This window comes from Rhincodon typus, chromosome 35, assembly GCF_021869965.1.
Source record: "Rhincodon typus isolate 14 chromosome 35, sRhiTyp1.1, whole genome shotgun sequence".
Classification (NCBI taxonomy): Eukaryota; Metazoa; Chordata; class Chondrichthyes; order Orectolobiformes; family Rhincodontidae; genus Rhincodon; species Rhincodon typus.
This window is the reverse complement of record NC_063366.1, coordinates 15,333,455-15,353,375: the sequence shown is the minus strand read 5'-3', so window position 1 is coordinate 15,353,375 and position 19,921 is coordinate 15,333,455. Positions and strand designations below refer to the sequence as shown.

At 43.5% G+C, this 19,921-nt stretch overlaps 1 protein-coding gene across 1 annotated transcript; it reads left to right on the top strand.

The window, feature by feature from the left end:
• The first annotated feature begins 1,713 nt into the window (after positions 1–1,713).
• Positions 1,714–19,540, top strand: LOC109931098 (E3 ubiquitin-protein ligase TRIM39-like). Its single transcript, XM_020530428.2, has 6 exons — positions 1,714–2,147; positions 3,398–3,493; positions 9,011–9,244; positions 9,339–9,361; positions 9,446–9,564; positions 13,817–19,540. The coding sequence occupies exons 1-6, from the start codon at positions 1,737–1,739 to the stop codon at positions 14,365–14,367; spliced, it is 1,434 nt and encodes a 477-aa protein (XP_020386017.2). The 5' UTR covers positions 1,714–1,736; the 3' UTR covers positions 14,368–19,540.
• The last annotated feature ends 381 nt before the right edge of the window (positions 19,541–19,921 follow it).

Sequence of the window (19,921 nt, the reverse complement as noted above, 5' to 3'; positions counted from 1 at the left end):
CCCCCCCCCCCCCAATAAGACCCCAACCGCCAACGGCGCCTGCAGTACCGCTCCCAAGCGCCAAAGGCGCTGCAGTACCGCTCCCGACCGCCAACGGCGCCTGCAGTACCGCTCCCGACCTCCAAAGGCGCTGCAGTAGCGCTCCCAACCGCCGACCTTTTCCCCTTGCCTGAGGTGTGGTGACCCTCAGGTTAAGCCAATGCCGGTCATCTCTCTGATGGGAGAGCAGTCCTATGGTCTGGTAAGACTATGGCTTACCTTACCTTTAATGCCACTAGGCTAGCAATCCAAAACCTCAGCCAAGCATTCCGAACATGCATTCAAATCCACCATGGCAGATGGTGAAATTTGGATTTTGTACAAATTTGGAATAAGATACTTGCCTAATGATTGTCATAGAAATCCATCTGGTTGACTGATGTCTTTCAGAGAAGAATGTCCGTTGGCCTACATGTGCTCCAGAACAACAACAATGTCGTTGACTCTTAACTGCCCTCTCAGCAATTAGGGATGGGTAATAGATGTTGGCCCAGCCAGAAACTCCAATCCATGAACAAATTTAAAAGAACTTCAAGTACGGACTGATTGGCATGGGAGTTTCTAGAACTGCATTATAGTCTTTAAAATGGATACTAACAAGGTTGCTAAGATAGCTGCCAAGGGTCAGGAGACTTTGACAAATTCTTTCTCAAACTTAATATAGTTCCTAATTGAATCATTCTGTAAAGAGCATTTTCTTGAATGGACATATCTATCTGCAGCTCTTCTGTGGAATTGACACTTGGCATTGTTTGTACATTATGATAGAATAGAATCCCTACAGTGCGGAAACAGGCCCCTTGATCCAACAAGTCCAACCCGACCCTCAGAGCATCCCACCTAGATGCATCCCCCTATGACCTACCTAATCTACACATCCCTGAACACTATGGGCAATCTACCTAGCCTGCACATCTTTGGAGGAAACCGACACGGGGAGAATGTGTAAACTCCATACAGTCACCCAAGGGTGGAATCGAACCTGGGTTCCTGGCATCGTGAGGCAGCAGTGCTAACCACTGAGCCACCATGCCACCCTTACTCCAAACTCAAACTCAGAAGACCTTCCAGACGCTGCATCTCCAATTTTGCCACTTAACAAAACAGAATTGTAAGAAATCAGTTTGATTTGAACAGGTTGATTGGAAATATCTATATGGAGCCAATAAAAACATTTAAAAGCGAGATGGAGTGAAGGGCAGAAGTGATTAAATGGCAGAAGGAGTTGAACAAATTTCCACTTGAATCCATGCCTGTTTCTCTTGGACAGTCTCAAAGAACAACAACAGCTTTAACTTATTAAAATGTCCAAGATTTCTCACAATGGAGATTTCAAACAAAATTTGACATGGAGCCAAAAAAGAGGTATTAGGACAGATGCCGGTAACTATGGTAAAATAGGTAAGTTTTGAGAAGCCTTTGGAAGATGGTGAAGAGGTAACAATTTCTATTAACTCACTTATTGTTTCAAATATATTTCCATAATTATCCCAATGTGCATTTAGTAAAACACGTTTTGGGTTATACTTCCCATCTAAACTTGACACATTGCCAAATAGTTCAATGTTGGTGATTCAGAGGAGAAACATTAATGTGTTCTCGATCTTGAATCATGTGGTGTTTAAGAAAGGGGTGTGACTGTGTTTATGATTCAGAACTGAAAGTTCAGAAAAGGCAGATGAAGAACAAGCTGTAAAATGGCAACCAGAAAAGAGATGTGCGATCTCACCAATGAACTGACCTGCTCCATCTGCCTGGAGATGTTCACCGACCCAGTATTTCTGGAATGTGAGCATCATTACTGTAGGTCGTGCATCTCCCAGAGCTGGGAGAAGGTAATAGGAGATGTTTCCTGCCCTGAGTGTCGGCAGGTCTTCAGTCAGAGGAACATCAGGCCAGCCCGGACCCTGGCCAGCATTGTGGAGAAGTTCAGAGAGCTGAAGGCAAAGGTTACAGAGCAAGAGGAAGGGGCTTACTGTAAGGAACATGAGGAGAAGCTGAAACTGTTCTGTGAAGTGGAGAAGGAAATGATCTGTGTGGACTGCTGGAATTCAGACCATAAAATGCATGATGTGACTATTTTAAAAGAAGCTGCCCAGAGAAACAAGGTAGACAGTCACTGTTCAACTGACATTGGGATCATGATGGGGAAGACAGGGTTGGGGAGGGGGGTGGGGTGTGTGGTTTAAATGGGAGAGTTTGTTCACTGAATTGATGGGAAAGGGGGACAGAAGAGGAGTTACAGCTGAAGTAGGGAGAAGGGAAGAAATATAACGAGGAAAGTGAAGGGTAAAAGAGGAAAAACAATAGATGCGAAGTGTAGGGGAGAGATAGTTGAGGAGAAAGAAGGAGAGGTGAGAAGGATTGGAGTTTCCAAGTTATTGAAAGGAGTAGATTTCAAGATACTTTTGTTTCTTGTACAGACTGGGTTTAGAGGCCATTGTCTAAACGTTACAACAGACCTTTCAGAAGTGAAAATAGGAACAGAAAGGGCAGTAGAAGTTTAGGTCCTGCGTTTTGCAAATGAAAATTGATGCTCTATCAAGTGTTAAAGTTAAAACTGTGATTTATAGATTCTCATTCACCAAATGTATTACAGGTTAAGGCATAAAGGTAAGTATCAAGATCAGCAATTATCTCATTGATTATAGTCATTTCTATTTATATATAAATTGTTTAGCCATGGATGTGAGTTATTTCAATATCTATGTTTGCATTTGGGTAACTCAGTGTTGAGTGATATATTAAGGAGAACCCAGTATCAGCATTTTTATAGGCCATCCAAGTGTTTAGCCTTGTACAAGGGATTTACCAGCGTTGAGCCTTACATCTGAGGTACTCCCAGCTTTAGCCACACAAATAGAGTACACCAGTGATTAGCTACGTACTGTATGTGGAATATTCGGGTGTCTAGCTTTGTATACAGAGTATTTCAGATTCGAGCTAGACATGGATTGTTTTCTTTCTGTAGCCATATTCCAGCATCTAAATATATGCATTTGGTTTTCTAATGTCCAGCCGTACATATTGGGCATTCTACTGTCTAGACTCCACCTATGTAAATCGAGTGTTTCTGTGCCTCGCTATGCATATGAGATAACACTCGTGTGTAAAGTGTCCTTGTATCTGGTTATATTTATGAGGTACCCCAGTGTCTGTGGCCATATATATGTTTATTGTGTTGCTGAAATAGTCTAAGAGGCATCAATGCTTCCTGAACAAAGTTTAGACCCCAACTCAAAGGCATTTCAGAGACACCATTGACTTATGTGACGAAGTCTGTTTATTTCATGAATTACACGCAGTTTCACTGGAACTCTCATTCATTCATATTACTAAAAGGTATTAAATGTTTCAGGAAGAACTCCAAACATATTTGGATTGGTTGGATTGTGAAGTTAAGAACGTAACTGAAAATAAAGAGAGACAAGAGGCAAAAATGGAACAACTAAAGGTAAAAATAGAATAATTCCACTGTTAACTTTTTAAAAAGTCATTCTTGAAATATGGCAAGACTGGGAAATTTTTGTCCATCTCTAGTTATGCTTGGGATATTGAATCTACTTGGACATGTAATCCAGGACATTGAAAGCAAACAGGCAGGTTTGGTTGAGTTGGGGGGTGGGGGTGTCACATTTCAGAAAACATTTTTGACTTAAATCTACCCCCAACCTGTCCACTTTCAGCTTTAACTGAAATTGAAAGTTAGTTGGGTAACCAACTTGATTCAGAAAAACAGTTTGAAATTCGAAATATGGTAATGAGGATGGGTATTTCTGTTTTTGGGCTTTTGCTTCTACTGACCAAACCAGCCTAGATTTGGGAACCGTAGCAGCTTTGTCAAGACAAGGTGATTGATTCAGGCATTTAAGTGCTTCCAGATACCTGCCTGAGGAAATTCCATAGCCAGAAGCTTCTCCAGTAGTTCTCCCCACCAGTTCCTGACTTCCCTCTCTCATCAGGCCCCCATAACTCCTACACCCACCAGATCCTGACCTCTTCCCCACCTCCCTCCACACCCCCAACCCACCATGCCCCAGTGAGACAATTTCTGTTCTAGTTTTAGACTCTGATTATTCCCGATCCCTATCCAGGAAGGCTACAATTCTCTCCACTGCATGAGCAATGGCATTATTTCCTCTCCTACCCCCTCCATTCAGGACCAGGCACCTTCGCAGGCTCCAATCCTCTTTGTCATGAGGGCTCCACTTCTGTTCTACCTCTCCCATCCCTACTCCAGTCAACCTTCTGGTCATTCCCCTCCTTGAACGACTCCTGTTTCCCAGTATAGGTTCACCTGTTCCAATATTGTGTTAAGTTCTGGTCACCTCATTACAGGAAAGATGTAGAAGCTTTAGACAAGGTGCAGAGGAGATTTACCAGGATGCTGCCTGGACTGGAGGGCAGGTCTTATGTGGAAAGGTTGAGGCAGCTGGAGCTTTTTTCATTGGAGCGAAAAAGAATGAGAGGTGATTTGATAGAGGTGTACAAGATGATGAGAGGCATACATGGAGTAGATACCCAGAGACTTTTTCCCAGGACGGAAATGACGATTACGAGAGGGGCATAATTTTAAGGTGATTGGAGGAAGGTATAGGGGAGATGTCAGAGGTAGGTTCTTTACACAGAGAGTGGTGGGTGCGTAGAATGCACTACCAGCAGTGGTAGTGGAGTCAGATACATTAGAAACGTTTAAGTGACTCTTGTATAGGCACGTGGATTTGTTTTCTATTCATAGAACATAGAACATAGAACATTGCAGCGCAGTACAGGCCCTTCGGCCCTCGATGTTGCACCGACCTGTGAAACCAATCTGAAGCCCATCTAACCTAAACTATTCCATTATCATCCATATGTTTATCCAATGACCATTTAAATGCCCTTAAAGTTGGCGAGTCTACTACTTTTGCAGGCAGGGCATTCCACGCCCTTACTACTCTCTGAGTAAAGAACATCTGTCCTATATCTATCACCCCTCAATTTAAAGCTATGTCCCCTCGTGCTAGCCATCACCATCCGAGGAAAAAGGCTCCCACTGTCCACCCTATCTAATCCTCTGATCATCTTGTATGTCTCTATCAAGTCACCTCTTAACCTTCTCTCTAACGAAAACAGCCTCAAGACCCTCAGCCTTTCCTCATAAGACCTTCCCTGCATACCAGGCAACATCCTGGTAAATCTCCTCTGCACCCTTTCCAATGATTCCACATCCTTCCTATAATGCGGTGACCAGAACTGTACGCAATACTCCAAGTGCGGCCGCACCAGAGTTTTGTACAGCTGCAACATGACCTCATGGCTCCGAAACTCAATCCCTCTACCAATAAAACCTAACATACTGTACGCCTTCTTAACAACGCTATCAACCTGGGTGGCAACTTTCAGTGATCTATGCACATGGACACCGAGATCTCTCTGCTCATCCACACTACCAAGAATCTTACCATTAGCCCAGTACTCTGTATTCCTGTTACTCCTTCCAAAGTGAATCACCTCATACTTTTCCGCATTAAACTCCGTTTGCCACCTCTCAGCCCAGCTCTGCAGCTTATCTATGTCCCTCGGTAACCTGCAACATCCTTCCGCACTATCCACAACTCCACCGACTTTGGTGTCATCCGCAAATTTACTAACCCATCCTTCTACGCCCTCATCCAGGTCATTTATAAAAATGACAAGCAGCAGTGGCCCCAAAACAGATCCTTGAGGTACACCACTAGTAACTGAACTCCAGGATGAACATTTCCCATCAACCACCACCCTCTGTCTTCTTACAGCTAGCCAATTTCTGATCCAAACCGCTAAATCACCCTCAATCCCATGCCTCCGTATTTTCTGCAATAGCCTACCATGGGGAACCTTATCAAACACTTTACTGAAATCCGTATACACCACATCAACCGCTTTACCCTCATCCACCTGTTTGGTCACCTTCTCAAAGAACTCAATAAGGTTTGTGAAGCACGACCTACCCTTCACAAAACCGTGTTGACTATCCCTAATCAAATTATTCCTTTCTAGATGATTATAAATCCTATCTCTTATAATCCTTTCCAACACTTTACCCACAACCGAAGTAAGGCTCACTGGTCTATAATTACCAGGGTTGTCTCTACTCCCCTTCTTGAACAAGGGGACAACATTTGCTAGTCTCCAGTCTTCTGGCACTATTCCTGAAGACAATGACGACATAAAGATCAAAGCCAAAGGCTCTGCAATCTCCTCTCTAGCTTCCCAGAGAATCCTAGGATAAATCCCATCCGGCCCAGGGGACTTATCTATTTTCACACCTTCCAGAATTGCTAACACCTGCTCCTTATGAACCTCAATCCCATCTAGTCTAATAGACTGTATCTCAGTATTCTCCTCGACTACATTGTCTTTTTCCTGTGTGAATACTGACGAAAAATATTCATTTAGCACTCTCCTATCTCTTCGGACTCCACGCACAACTTCCCACTACTGTCCTTGACTGGCCCCAATCTTACCCTAGTCATTCTTTTATTCCTGACATACCTATAGAAAGCTTTAGGGTTTTCCTTGACCTTACCTGCTAAAGACTTCTCATATCCCCTCCTGGCTCTTCTTAGCTCTCTCTTTAGGCCCTTCCTGGCTAACTTGTAACTCTCAAGCGCCCTAACTGAGCCTTCACGCCTCATCTCTACATAAGCCTCCTTCTTCCTCTTGACAAGAGATTCAACTTCTTTAGTAAACCATGGTTCCCTCGCTCGACCACTTCCTCCCTGCCTGACAGGTACATACTTCTCAAGGACACGCAGTAGCTGTTCCTTGAACAAGCTCCACATTTCAATTGTGCCCAGCCCCTGCAGTTTCCTTCTCCTTCCTGTGCACCCTAAATCTTGCCTAATCGCCTCATAATTGCCTTTCCCCCAGCTATAACTCTTGCCCTGCGGTATATACCTATCCCTTTCCATCGCTAAAGTAAACGTAACCGAATTGTGGTCACTATCACCAAAGTGCTCACCTACCTCCAAATCTAACACCTGGCCTGGTTCATTACCCAGTACCAAATCCAATGTGGCCTCGCCTCTTGTTGGCCTATCTACATACTGTGTCAGGAAACCCTCCTGCACACATTGGACAAAAACTGACCCATCTAAAGTACTTGAACTATAGCGTTTCCAGTCAATATTTGGAAAGTTAAAGTCCCCCATAACAACTACTCTGTTACTTTCGCTACTATCCAGAATCATCTTTGCAATCTTTTCCTCGTCATCTCTGGAACTTTTCGGAGGCCTATAGAAAACTCCAACAGGGTGACCTCGCCTTTCCTGGTTCTAACCTCAGCCCATACTACCTCAGTAGATGAGTCGTCATCAAACGTCCTTTCTGCTACCGTAATACTGTCCTTGACTAACAATGCCACACCTCCCCCTCTTTTACCACCTTCCCTGATCTTACTGAAACATCTAAACTCTGGAACCTGCAACAACCATTCCTGTCCCTGCTCTATCCATGTCTCCGAAATGGCCACAACATCGAAGTTCCAGGTACCAACCCATGCTGCAAGTTCACCCACCTTATTCCAGATGCTCCTGGCATTGAAGTAGACACACTTCAAACCACCTTCCTGCCTGCCGGTACACTCCTGCGACCTTGAAACCTTATTTATGACCTCACTACTCTCAACCTCCTGTACACTGGAGCTACAATTCAGGTTCCCATCCCCCTGTTGAATTAGTTTAAACCCTCCTGAAGAGCATTAGCAAATTTCCCCCCCAGGATATTGGTACCCCTCTGGTTCAAGTGTAGACCATCCCGTTTGTAGAGGTCCCACCTACCCTAGAATGAGCCCCAATTAACCAGGTATCTGAATCCCTCCCTCCTGCACCATCCCTGTAGCCATGTGTTCAACTGCCCTCTCTCCCTATTCCTCGCCTCGCTAGCATGTGGCACGGGTAACAAACCAGAGATAACAACTCTGTTTGTTCTAGCTCTAAGCTTCCACCCTAGCTCCTTGAATTTCTGCCTTACGGGTGGGATGTGGGCGTCGCTGGCTGGCCAGCATTTCTTGCCCATCCCTTGAGAAGGTGGTGGCGAGCTGCCTTCTTGAACCGCTGCAGTGGATGATAGTATAATGTAGGCTATGCAGGGTAGTTTGATCTTAGTAGGATAATAGGTTGGCACAATATCGTGGGCCGAAGGGCCTGTACTGTGCTGTACTGTTCTATGTTCTATGCTGTAAAAGGGTTTGAAAAGATAAAATATTGGCTGAAAATCTGAAACATAAACAGAAAATGCTAAAAATAATAAGTCTGGTAGCATCTGTGCAGAGGCAATCAGATGTAACATTTTAGACCTTTGATCGTTTGAATCTTTCTTTAAATTAATTTACTAATTTACCACTGACCCCATGCTGTAGTCCTACAAGACTGTCTGGAGCCCATTCCCTGGACTGTGACCGCCCCAAGCATTTGACTGTGTCCAAGCCTCTGAACTGATATTAAGGATTTTTTTAAGGACTTTTATCCCTTACACTTTGAGACACGGCTATGTATAGGCTCTGGGAAAAGTTAGCAAGGCAATATTTATTGTTCCTTCTTAGAGACCCTGACAGCATTCACTTATCTACATATTGCGCAGCTGATCAAATTCTTGAACTTGTTCCTGGAAATGTGCAAATACTTCCTGTATGCACATTCCAGCCTGAAACCTGGGTGTTACACAACCCTGTTTTTATCCTCTCAAACAGTACAGCAGAGACCATTCAGACCATAATGTCTGTGCCAGCTCTTTAAAAGAGCCACATAGTTAGGCCTACTCCCCGGCTGTTTTCCCATGGTCCTGGAATCCTTTCCCTTGTCAACCATAAATCGATATACATTGAAAAGTTGCTGTTTAAGCAGCTTCCACTAACCTGGAGACAGTGAATTCCCGATCACAAGGTGAGGACCCTTTCCACTGCATTCTTCCTGAATGTTAACTAGGCCTGGTGTTTTCTCTGCTACAGGTACAATCAGACCAGCTGATGGACACAATTCAAAAAGAGTTTGAGAAGATGCACAACTTCTTGAATGAGCAAGAAGAGATCATGAGAATCGAACTGAGACAAGAGGCGGACAATATGTTAAAGAGATTGGAAGAGTACGTTGGAGCGCTTAACGATAGAGTCTCGACCAATGAGCAGCTCATCTCAGAGTTACAAACACAACTAAAAGTAACTGACGCTGCAGAGTTTCTCAAGGTAGTAACTAAAGCGAAAGAAAGAGCTTGCTTGGTTTTGGAATTAAGCTTGTTTTGACATTCATTCCTGTTCTGTTTTTTTTCTCTTTATTTAGGATGTTAAGGGCTTTCTCGCCAGGTATGTTCCTTCTTATTGTGTGCACTTATCCTTTGCTTTTGTTGTTGCTGTTGCTGCTCATGCAAATTAAACTATTTTCCCCAGATATGAAGACCGAGCCGAGCTGCCAGAAGAGACGGATGTTGAAATGACCATGGAAATCTTCGGCGAGCCCTTCCAATTTTTCAGAGTTTGGAAGGGAATGAGGAGAATAATCGAGCCAGGTAAGAGTCAGAGTGACCTCTTCCGGCATCCCCGTCACTTTGCTCAACCGCTCGCGGGAAATGGGGTTGAATAGTCGCCCTTCCATTGAATTCAGCAGGAGTGATGATCGGGCAGTTTCTGTGATGGGTGGCTGGCCTGAGGCGCCATCTGATGCCACATGTGGCAAGTTGAAAATCTGCTCCGCGTACTTTGCGTCGTGCAGCAACTGTTTTCACATTTTGTGGGAAAAGCCTTCATTTGGTGAAATAATAAATATCTAAGTACTGAAATAAAAATGGTGACCATGTAACTATTTTGATTGTCATTAAAAACCCATCTGGTTCACTAATATTCTTTAGGGAAGGAAATCTGCCATCCTAACATTGGCTGGGCTGGGCTACATGTGACTCCAGGCCCCCAGCAATGTGGTTGACCCTTAATTGTCCCCTGGGCAATTAGGGATGGGCAATAAATGCTGACCTAGCCAGAGATGCCTGCATCCCGTGAATGAACAAATATAAATTATTCACGCTGCTCCGTGAATATTCTTGGCAAAAACTATAAGTTTCCTTCCTAATTAGGGATGAGTAATAAATGCTGGTCTAGCCAATGACAGCATTAAATGTGGGTATCACTGGCCAGGCCGTCATTTATTGTCCATTCCTAATTGTTAAGAGTCAACCACATTGTTGTGGGTCATGTGTAGGCCAGACAAAGTAAAGAAGGCAGTTTCCTACCCTAAATGACATTAGAGAACCAGATGGATTTTTCTCCCTAACAATTGAAATGTGTCATCATTCGACTCTTAATTCCAGATTTTTGATTTTTTTGAATTCAGTTTCCACCATCTGTCATGGCAGGATTTGAACCCATGCCCCCAGAACATTACCTGGGTCTCTGGATTAATAGTCTAGTGACAATACCGCTTGGTAATCATTCCCCCGATTGCTGGAAATTGCTGGAGAAAATTAGCAGGTCTGCAGCATTGTGGAGAGAAAGCAGAGAAAATAATTTGAGTTTAGTGACTTCTTCAGAACTGATAGAAGCAAGAAAACAGTGGTATTTATGCTGATGACCACTGGGTGGCAGTGGGGAGATAGAATCCCTACAGTGTGGAAATAGGTCTTTCGGCCCAACAAGTCCACACCAAACCTCAGAGCATCCCACCCAGACCCATCCCCCTATAACCCACCTAATCTACACATCCCTGAACACTACAGGCAATTTAGCATGGCCAATCCACCTAACCTGCACATCTTTGGAGTGTGGGAGGAAACCGGAGCACCCGGAGGAAACCCATGTAGACACCTGGAAAACGTGCAAATTCCACACAGACAGTCACCCGAGGCTGGAACCGAACCCAGGTCCCTGGTGCTGTGAGGCAGCAGTGCTAACCACGGAGCCACCGTGCCGTGAGTGGATGGCTGGGCATGTAGACCAGAGAGAGAGAGAGGGAGAGGGAGAGGGAGAGGGAGAGGGAGAGGGAGAGGGAGACAGAGACAGAAAGAGAGAGAGAGACACTAAAGGGTAGACAGAGAAAGGGATTGTTGATGGTAAGCCAAGGAAGAAGAATGGCTAAATAGTCGACAATAGGACAATAAATAGGTAAAAATAGGTTGGTTGTGCAGATTACAGGACCTGGGTGTCAGGATAGGCAAAGCACAGAGAAGGAAGTATTCAAGATCTAAAATTATTGAACTCGATCTTGAATCCTGGAGGCTGCAGGGTCCCCAGGTGGAAGATGAGGTGATGTTCCTCCAACTTGAGCTGAACCTCACTGAGCACAGCAGTAGGCCTGAGACAGAAATGTTGGCCAGGCAGCACGGTGATTTGTTGAAGCAGCAGGGCAACTAGAAACTCGGGGTCATTTTTAGAGACAAAATGTAGGTGTTATGCAAAACCATCACCCAGTCTGCATTTTGTCTCCCCAGAGTAGGGGAGACCGCATTGTGAGCAGCGAATACAGTCTGGTAGAACAGGATTGTTTCAGATCTCCAGCACCTGTAGCTCTTTGTTTTATTTTAGTAAATATTCTTGGCTCTGTGCTATCTACCTGATTTCTCAACCCAGCCAACGAGAAGAAAATTAGTTTGTTAGGCCTGTTATCCATGTTTCTTGTCTGTATGGGTAGCACTGGTGCCTATGTTAGAACCTTGGGAAGTCTACAGGAAGTTTAAGACCCATGAATTTGCCTCCTCACATTGCTGGGGCTAATGGATCTCTGTGCACTTAGCTAGGCTTTATGCTACCGATGAGGAGCCAGCATCTAAAATCACATTTTTCCAAATTAAAAACCATAAGGGCAAGGCAGAAAATATAGCACTGTTAATGTTTTGGAAAACAGCAGCAGTAATGGGGCAGCACTTCCTCAGTCTTGCCCTGTTGGCAGAATTGAGATTAGACTTAATGCACAAGTCTGTACAGTGGGACCTGCACCCATGACTTCTGAACTCAGTGGTGGCAATGCTGAGTCAGGTTTGGCAGCTAAAATCTTGCATATAATGTACATAGGAGAGGATGTTCATGGTGTATGCACATATTGAATTGAATTAGCTTTATTGTCACATATACTGAAACGGGTGCAGTGAAAAATTTACAAGTCACTTTTTGCGGCACCTACTTTGGTACATGGTACCTAGATACAGATTCTTCAATATAAGTTTTTAGGGAAGAAAAGAACAATTGGAAAAATAAAGAAATAAAAAGTCCAGCATTACAGATCATAGGAAAAAATTAGAAAGTAGAGAAATAAACAGTTCAGAACAACAGTCCTTCCAAACCAGTTCATTCTGGCACGTAGCCTCCCATCCACACCAAGCCTTGACTCCAGACTGTGCTAGGCTTCACCTCAAGGCTCTCGAGGCTGGGAGATCGCTCTGGAATCACCTTGAGGCTGGAAGTCCTGGTGGAGCCCATGCCCGGCCAAAAGACCGCCATATCGGGCTGGGAGACCACCACACTGCGCCGAAACACTACCACATTGAAGGGATAAAACATTCTTTCTCAAAGGCAAGGGACCTTTGAACTGAATATGGCTGATGATTAGAAGAAATGCCTTGTTAGTTAGCCTTAATATGAATCAATACAAGTGAGAAGGTCCAGTTCAAATGCATTGCCACTTGCCTTTCGCTAAACAGGTCTCAGAGCATCCTAAAATATCCTTTGAAAGCAAGGCGGCAATGTGATAGATCTGAGAGATTATTTGGCCCCATGGTTTCCATGTGGAATTGTTGACACTTTTCCAGCCTCTCAATTGCTAATAGATGGAAATTGGGCTGCTGACTCTTCAATCCCATTCAACCATACCTTGTCAAACAAAAACAAATTGTTGGAAAGACTCAGCATCTCTGGAGGGAAAGCAGAGTTGTTTCAGGTCCAGTGGCCTTACTTCAGAACTGATTGTAGCGAGGAAAAGGTTGGTATTTATGCTGAAGATGGGGTGGAGGGAGGGGAGAGGAGTAAACGGTAGGACAGACAAAGGAATGAGAGAACCACTAGGTGCTCAATGAGGACCATTAATGGCTAACAATGGTAGTAGCCTATGTGATGACAAGTCCTGGCATGTGGGGGTTGGGATAAAGACATGGGAGAAGATGCTCAGGCCCTAAAATTATTGAATCAATAACGAGTCCAGCAGGCTGTAGTGTCCCCAAGCAGAAAATGAGACGCTGTGATTCCAGCTTGCGCTGAACTTCACTGGAGCACTGCAGCAAGACTGAGACAGAGATGTTGGCCAGGGAACAGGGTGGTCTGTTGAAATGGCAGGCAACTGGAAGCTCAGAGTCATTTGTATGGTAAGAAGGCAGGCAGGTGGTCACCCAGTCCGTGTTTCATCTCCCCAACCATATCTTCTAATTGCCAACCATGTTCAGTTGGTAGTTCTCCATTGGTGGTGCCGTTTTCAGTCCATTAACATTACTTTCAGCCTTGTCCTTTTAAACCAGAAAGTTCTCGTAATTTGGAAAACTGTTAGTCTTGGAACTCGTCAAAATGCTTGAATATAATACACTAGGCTCCGAGTTTGGAAAGACAGAGATCATACTGATTCTAATCAATGTGGATTTGAACTGTCATGAAATATCTATTTTAAATAAACTGAACCACGTAAATGGGGCTGAGGGAATGTGAAGAAGTTCTTCATATACGTGTCCCTGAGGGTCCCTGGTTCCTGGGCCGAGGAAGCTGGTGAGGACCCCTCATCATCTTGTACGCGTGTCCTAAATCAGTCATGTTTCTCTTATGTAACAGCTTCCTATTTGGGTTCTCTTCCAGTTCCAGAGTCTCTCACCTTGGACCCAAATACGGCAAATAATCAACTCGTCATTTCCGAGGATCTGAGGAGTGTGGGGCACAGCAATGAAGAGCAGGATGAAGAGGAAGATCTTCCTGACCCACCGGAACGATTTGATGAATACTTGTATGTTTTGAGCTCGCAGGGTTTCACGTCAGGGATTCACTACTGGGAGGTAGATCTCAGAAACAAGGTCCAGTGGGTTATAGGTGTCTGTGGAGAGTCTTCCAGGAGGAAGGGAGCCTTCCTACCTTTAACCACAGAAGGATACTGGGTTGTGAGTTTGTTTAATGAGAATGATTACAGAGCATCAACTGTGGAAAGTACCACCGTTCCTGTTAAAGTGAAGCCTTGGAAGCTGGGCATTTACCTGGACTATGAGGGAGGAGAGCTGACATTTTACAATGCGGATAACATGTCTCACCTGTACACTTTCATTGACACATTCATCGAGAAACTCTTTCCCATCTTCAGTCCCTGTAATAACCTAACTGGTAAAAATGGTGAATCACTCACACTGCTCACTGGTTAACAAATGTCTGCTTTACTCCCTTCTGTGTACAGAGGGGAAAACTTGGGGTTGCTGGGAAAGATGGAATTGCATCAGTTACCCCATTCTACTCTCTTAAAAATTAAATCAATCAGGTGGGGCACTATAACAGAGTCAAAATCAAATAGTCAATAGAAACATTCAGAACTAGAATGAAGACTTATCAAAATGTTGCTATTCGGGGTGATGATACACCGCAGCCTCTGTAGTGCCCATTGGTCTTGAAAGGCCTCTCTTGTGCCAGTGGGCACTGCCTGGGCCTGCTGCTGTCCACCTTGGCCAGCCTTTATTGCTTTGATGCAAATGATTGGCTCTGTTGGCAGTTATCCAACCTACACTCTGTCCAATCGATATTCGATCTCATTGACTCCAATAGCAATATCTGGAGCTGAATTTTCAGTTGAAGTTGGGACCAGTTTGAAGGTGGTTTGGGCTCATAATGTGGTAGCACTACAATCCTGTTCACGGGTATTTCCAAAGAGGCCGGGTCGAAGGTCAGGGTTGGATGGTGGCTGTTGCCAAGTTGCAGGTAGTCAGCCATCTGCAAACCAATGTGCTTCAGGGGCCAATTGAGACCTGGTTCCCACACCAACAGGGATATCCAATTGGCATTGTAGGCAGCCCACAGGAACAGTGCAGAGCAGGGCAAGTAGGTGGGAGAAGAGACACCCCTCCAGGATCATGCTCTGACCTTCTCCCTTCCTGTCTCTGCCTTTAGACCAACTGATCACAGAGCTCAGCTGGTGGGTCAGTCAATCTGAGGTTTGGAGGGTCTGCCATTGGACCTCCAGTGTTCATGGTCAACCTGTCATCCCTGATTGGATGGTGACTGTGTTCTCTGGCTTATAGTGGGATCCTTATTTTAAAATAGCGGTAGGTAATGTCCACAATGAAACATGTGTCTTGTAAGTGACAACCAATGCAGTTCTGGCTAATTTGCATTCCCACTGTTCACCCCCACCTTTCTTTCTGTTTATGTCTCTCACTTTGCTATATTTGTCCATCTAGCTGTCTATGTATTTCACTGCCTCTGTTCATTTGCCTATTTGTAGTGTTTCTAATTTCCAACGTCATTCTCTTGTACTCTGTAATAGCAGTAAGAAACACTTAATCACCAATAGTGACAGATGCATACCACATTAGTGTGTGAGCTGCAGACAACCCGTCTGCCAAGAGGCACACAGCTCGCTGCAACTACTACTTTCTCTTTTGCTATGTTATGAGTTTTATGATGTTCACCATTAAGCTACTGTCAAAAAGCCTCTGCTTTATATTCAGCTGATTTATGGTATACCGGTTGTCACCGCAAGAGATTCAGAAGGCAAATGCAACCTTATAAATGATTCCAAGGGGAATGGAATATAAAAATAGGAATGTTCCACTACAGTTGTATGAAATACCATCTAAAGTATCGAATACAATATTGACCTTTTTATTTAAGAAAATACCTTATTGTGCTAAAATCAGTTCAGAGAACATGCACTTGGTAGATTCCTTGGATAAGGGAGTTATCCCATGTGTAAAGGACAAACAGATGGGACTGTATTCATTGGAGTTTAGAAACATAGATACGCAGAAAATAGGTGCAGGAATAGACCATTCGGCCCTTTGAGCCTACTCCATTCATCATGATCATTGCTGATCATTTAATTTCAGTATCCCACTCCCGCTTTCTCTCCATACCCCTTGATCCCTTTAGCCACAAGGGCCATGCCCAGCTCCCTCTTGAATATATCTGATATAGTGGCCTCAATAGCTTTCTGTGTGAGAGAATTCCACAGGTTCACAACTTTCTGAGTGAACAAATTCTTCCTCATATCAGTCCTGAATGGCTTACCCCTTGTTCTTAGACTGTGACCCCTAGTTCTGGATTTCCCCAACATCGGGAACATTCTTCCTGCATCTAGCCTGTCCAGTCCCATCAGGATTTTATGTGTTTCTATGAGACTCTCCCCTCATTTTGCTAAATGCCAGTGAGTACAAGCCCAGTCGATCCAGTCTTTCTTCATATGTCAGTCCTGCCAACCCGGGAATCAGTCTGGAAGAAGTAGAGGTGATCTTACTGAAACATGCAGCACCCTGAGGGAACTTGAAAGGGTGACTGCTGAAAGGGTGCTTCCCCCAATGGGAGATTCTACAACTAGGAGACACTTTAAAAAAAGGGGTTTTCCAATTGAAGAAGAATTTTCTTCCCCTCAGAGATTTGTGGATCTGTGGAACTTTCTTCCCAGAGAACGACAGAGGAATGTCATTGAATATTTTTAAGGCTGAGGGAGATAGATTCTTGTTGGGCATAGAGTTCAAAGAGCAGCCTCAAGTTCTGTGTTCAGAATCAATCTTTATTCGAGCTCTTTACCACATGTGCGGGAGAGGCAAGAGACCATTCTGAATCTTTATGTGGGCCCCAGTCGCCCTCTTAATAGCTCAGTTTGGAAGAGAGGTCAATGACACTCTGATTTACCCACTGGGATACAGCATTTTTATTCATTTCATGTTACTATAATTGCATGCAACATTGTCATTGTTCCATCTTAATCTACACATCCAATCCTGTAAAACTCCTGATCAAAGATGGACACCCCTATGAACAGTACTTGGTTCCCCATTATTTCATGATGTCTACCAGTCATTGTAATCATCAGGCCTTGGGATCTTACAATGCATCCCATTAATTCACATTCCAAAGGTAATGGTTATATTCCTTTGGGTATTTCCTAGAATTGCTTATCTCTAAGGGCTGCTCGATCCCTGTTATTCATGTTATTCATTGCTATCCCTATCAAATTCTGTTACTCATCTTTCTATCCCACTGTCCTAACTACAGGAGATACAAGAGGAAGTTAGTTTTTACTAATGGCAATAAGATTCATAATATTAGTTCTACTATAAAGTTAGTTATGTGTAAAGTTTTATGCTTATACCTACTGTTAGAATTCTTTAGCTAATGAGTTATGAGCAGTTTCAGTCCCAACCGACCTTGGAGGCTCCGTTAGACACTCCCCCCTATCTTGCAGCTGCATTGTAACTCATTCTAGTCACACACTGTATTTTTGGAAAAAAATTACTGCCCCTACTCTGACTAACTCATTTTACCTAATGAAGCATCATCTTTCTCATTGATAACACCAGAACTCAATCGCTTGCGCAGCTCAATGAACTTGTCTGATCTCCTAGATTTTTACACACCATAATCCCATCCTTATCATCTGTGTTACAAAGTTGTGTAGAATACTCATGAATTGGAAGGCAGAAAGCTAGAATTTGTTTGTAAAAAGAAGTGCGTGGTCCCTTGAAGAGATGGAGTGCTTTTCTAAGCTTAGAGATTTACACAGAAAACGGGTCTGTAAACAGCTGCAGATTACAGACAGTTCTAAAAATTGAAACATGTATCCATGGGCTGTGTGATTGGAAACCTTAGGCTTGTTTTGATGTTTTGGCAACCAGCTGGAATCAGCCAATTAATTTAAACCAAGCACTTAGCGATTGAAAGCCAATTGAATTTAAATCTGATGGTTTTGACAACCTCAGACCAATGCTACTGTAAGAAAATTGAGATGTCATCCAAGATATATAATAAGGGTTTTTTCTGAATGTTGGGATGAGGGCGAACCGCCATCTGAGAAATAAACCTAGCTCTCACACAAAATCATTTAGCTCTCTTAAAAAAGCCATCAAAGATGCCACGACACTTCTAGCTAAGAGTCTTCACAAGGAAAACATCCCTGACGGCAGAATCAGCAGGAGAAAGGCATTTATTACTTGAGAACAGCAAAAGAAAGGCGTTAATGACTGGAGAGAGGGCAAAGCATTCCAGAAGATATATTCTGTGTGAATTTTGAGCGACTAAGTTTTAATTCATTTTTTTCTTACTGCTTGGATTATATAAATGGGACTTGTATTTATTGGAATAGCGTACCAGCAGAATTTTTTTCAGTTAGGGAATAACTAGGAGTCAGAGGGGAATTGTTCGGTTTGTTAGTAGTTCTGTTAATTTGTTCGCTGTTGGGGTTAAATAAATAAGTTGTTGCTTGTTACTTATAAAGTGACAATCAGGAACTTTCTTTCATTTAACCACCCCGTCTCTGTAACAGTTTAATAGATTAGGCCAGATGAGGCGAGCTTCTCTGAGAGTTTTGGGTTTAATTATTAGAAGGGGACCTCTACTCCTGCCATAACAGATTGGGGAATGTGTTTCGATTTTAATTATCAGAGGAGTTCGACCTCCCCTTCCTAACATCTGTGTCTGTTATTGTGGGATCCTACTTTTCCCTTTAATGCTTGCTATTTCAGGCTGTCTGTTCTTAGATATTTCTTATCAAACTGTCTCCTACAGACCTGCAGCTGCTGTTGATGTAGAACTCCCTGTATATTAATTTGCAAGATCCTTTGTTCAAGGTAGACACTGCCACCTTGAGATAATTGCTTCTCAAAGCTATCATTGTGTGAACTTATGACCTCACTTAAATGCTGGAGCAGGAAAGCTAATTCTGTTACTGCAGCCAAATTTATGCCACTCTGATCAGGAGCTACCTCAACTGAAAGTATGCAAAATTCTCAATTTACCTGCCTTGTAGACCCAGGTTAACAGAAAGCATGGACCAAGTTTCTCTACTTAACAAGAATTACTACTTATTACAAGTAAATAAATGCTGGCTACAAGTGAAGAATTATGAACAGTCAGCATATAACTCTGCCTGTTAAAACTCTAACTCTTTGACAAAACTCGCCCCCACATAATCATAGGGACAGACACACAAGAGTGTTTTGTCAAAGGGGGAGACTGGAAAGTCAGCTTTTTAAAAAAAAAATGTTCATGGGATGTGTGCATTGCTAGCAAGGCTAGCATTTGTTACCAATCCTGAAGTGGGGGCAGTTGAGACTCAACCATTTTGCTGTGGGCCTGGAGTTACATGTAGGCCAGACCAGGGAGTGTGACAAATTTGCTTCCCAAAGGAATATTAATAAACCAGATGGTTTCTCTTACAACAGTCAAAAGTGGTTACATGGCTGCCATTACATAATCCTTTTATACCAAAGTCTTAATTGAATTCAATAACAATGCAACTATGCCACCACCTCCCCCTGAGACGCAGTGGTTAACACTCATAAAGTCTCTGACTTATTGGTTAAAAGCCACAGCTTACAGCAGAAGGTAACGGAAAATAAATTGGCTTTCTTCAGGCTTTTGGTGTTTTTTTTTCAACTTCAGAGAAATTTACTGCATTTCTATTCTGGAGGTCCAATGGCATCCGGTCAAACATTCACACCCACAAACTGTTCAACAACCTGGGAGCCAATCATGTATACATTGAGAGGCAGATGGCCATTGTCATTGGCAATTGGTTACCATCTCAATGAGATCCTCGTTGCTGGTTCTATCTCATTTTGTACACAATCAGCAGCTCCAGTTCACCTGCAACTCAAACTCCCTCACTCCTTGAACAAATAGCAACGAGTGTCAGAAAACTGCTTTTTAAAAATGCAGTAATCCTTTCCACAGTCCTTAATTTTTTTTCAACAGACCTTTATCCCACTT